The 2,295-nt window shown below is 30.0% G+C and overlaps 1 protein-coding gene across 1 annotated transcript; it reads right to left on the bottom strand.

Moving 5' to 3' along the window:
* Nucleotides 1-945: 945 nt before the first annotated feature.
* Nucleotides 946-1,429, bottom strand: LOC134262279 (uncharacterized). Its single transcript, XM_062744656.1, has 2 exons — nt 1,296-1,429; nt 946-1,204 (listed from the first exon to the last, which is right to left on the bottom strand). Exons 1-2 carry the CDS (start codon nt 1,399-1,401, stop codon nt 999-1,001), a joined length of 312 nt encoding a protein of 103 aa, XP_062600640.1. The 5' UTR covers nt 1,402-1,429; the 3' UTR covers nt 946-998.
* Nucleotides 1,430-2,295: the final 866 nt, after the last annotated feature.

Here is a 2,295-nt window from a genome sequence, read left to right as displayed (position 1 = left end):
ACATACCTATTACTGTTGGTTCCCCATACATCCACACTGTAACTATCTTGTTCCTTCCATATGATACATTACACGAAATTAACAGAAGCATGAGCAATAAGAAGTAAGACATTTTGCTTTTTGTGACTCCACATAAAACTAAAACAGTTCAGATGATTATGAAGTGTTCATAAAGATCATATAGTGTTTTGCATTTCCGAATCACTGAAAAAGCCAAGGTTATGTGTCTGAAAGTACCTTTTCCGGTCTTTATATAATGAGCAGCGCTACTTGAAAATAATTAAAGAAAAATAGCACTATGTACCTTTGCATTGCAGCTACTGTGCATGCATTTAAGGAATGAAGCCTACTTCAACTTATGTTATACGATATAACATAACTTGGGCCAGTTTACGCTTTATAAACCGCAAAGCGGTTTATAGAAAAAAGCGTAAACTGCCCCAAGTTATGTTATATCGTATAACATAAGTTGAAATAAGCTTCATTCCTTATAATTTAATTTCAATGTAGACAATCAGACAATTTTTTCATTTTTTCCTTCGGAAAAAGGCTTCAAATATCGCATATTTTTAAAGTTAACGTCAAGCGGAGTAATACGTTTTTGACGTAACTCATTATGACGTAGGCAAGTTATGTTATACGAAATGGATAAAACCGTTTTACCAATCAAATGACATGTTACAAATAAAATTAAATTATATTGAAATAAAACTTAAATTAACAAAAATATATAAATGTTTTAATTATCTGTTTTATTCACAAGTAATGAAAATCTCACGGCAAGCATTTAAAAGAAATTCCAATGCACTGTGTGGCTCCGAGAGGAAACAATATAAATTGTGTCAAGTGAATTTTGACTTTTGTCTGTTTATACAGTAAGATATTGTAAAACCATAAGAGCTGGTCGCAATTAGTTCATGTAAGAAATTTAAAACAAAAAACTACTTTAATTAAGGAAAACGAGATTTTTATTTCCTTTCAAGACATACAAAACAATTTCATTTTAATTCTGTTTCTATTTTCATTTCAACATTTTCGAAGTCATCATCGTCACACAACTTCTTCCTACATCTACTTTTTCGAGCTGCTCCAGAAAGTTTATCACAAGACTTGCACAGTGACTCAGCAAGGTAGACTGTGGTAGAATTATCACTTACTTCAGTAGCACCCTTAAAGCCAAATCCAGCTTTCTTTTTGGTCAAATCTATTAAAAAGACTTAGTATCTGTGATTTGAAGGTTTGTCATAAAGGATTATAATAAATCGGCAAAGGAAATAAAAAAAAATTGTAGTTACCCAAATGTATGGCTTTTCCATTAATCCATACTGTGATTCTCTTGTCATTTCCAAAGGAGAGGTTACAAAATATGAGCAAAAGAAATAAGATAAACAGTGACGACATTCTGTTCTTACAATTTGATGTGTAAAGTGTAGATCATATAAAATTCAGAACACTATTAGTGCTTGGCAAGTCTTGCAAAAAAGAAAATTCAAGTACTTCAAGTAGTATTTCCGGAAAATAATAAACGAACTTAGAGAGAGAGAGAGAGAGAGAGAGAGAGAGAGAGAGAGAGAGAGAGAGAGAGAGAGAGAGAGAGAGAGAGAGAGATGTATATAAAATGAGATTTTTGAAAATTACATTAAAAGTTTTTTTCTTTAATGTTTTCTTTTCTTTTCTTCTTGTTTGCAGAGCAATTTTGCTAGAGTCTTTTACTAGTATCCACATTCATCGCCTTTACTTGAAAAAGCTTCCTTAGTCGCCATCTCTGAACAATAGGAATGCAATTTCACGCAAATATATATGATTGATAATTTAATCAGATAATCCGTTACGAGGTATGATTTGTCAAACGTTGTAATATTTGATTTTTGTCATTTTTGTTGTATAATTTTAATTTTTAATTTTAATTCATATTCTATAATTTTCTATTTGAATTGCACAATTATCCATCAGTATTGTATAATTTTCAATTTGGATTGCGTAATTTTCCATTTGGATTTTATAATCTTCCATTTGGATTGTATAACATTTGTGTGCATTCTATATTTTCCAACTGTGTTGTGAAAAAACTCATTTGTATTAATTTTAATTTATATTATATATTTTCCATTTGCATCGTATTATTTCTTATTTGTGTCATATACTTTCTTACATTTATTATCTTTATTTAATCTGATATTTTTTTATTTGTATTGTATCCGAGGAATTGGGGTTTTTTTCGTTAAGAAGGATTTCATTGGTCAGCTCAAATTTGTCTTTTTGTAGCAAAATGTTCAAACAAGCTAAATATGTTTC

This window comes from Saccostrea cucullata, unplaced genomic scaffold (assembly GCF_032062105.1).
Source record: "Saccostrea cucullata isolate Sc308-1 unplaced genomic scaffold, CSIRO_AGI_Scuc_v1 ctg1506, whole genome shotgun sequence".
NCBI lineage: Eukaryota > Metazoa > Mollusca > Bivalvia > Ostreida > Ostreidae > Saccostrea > Saccostrea cuccullata.
This window is presented reverse-complemented; position numbering and strand designations above follow the sequence as displayed.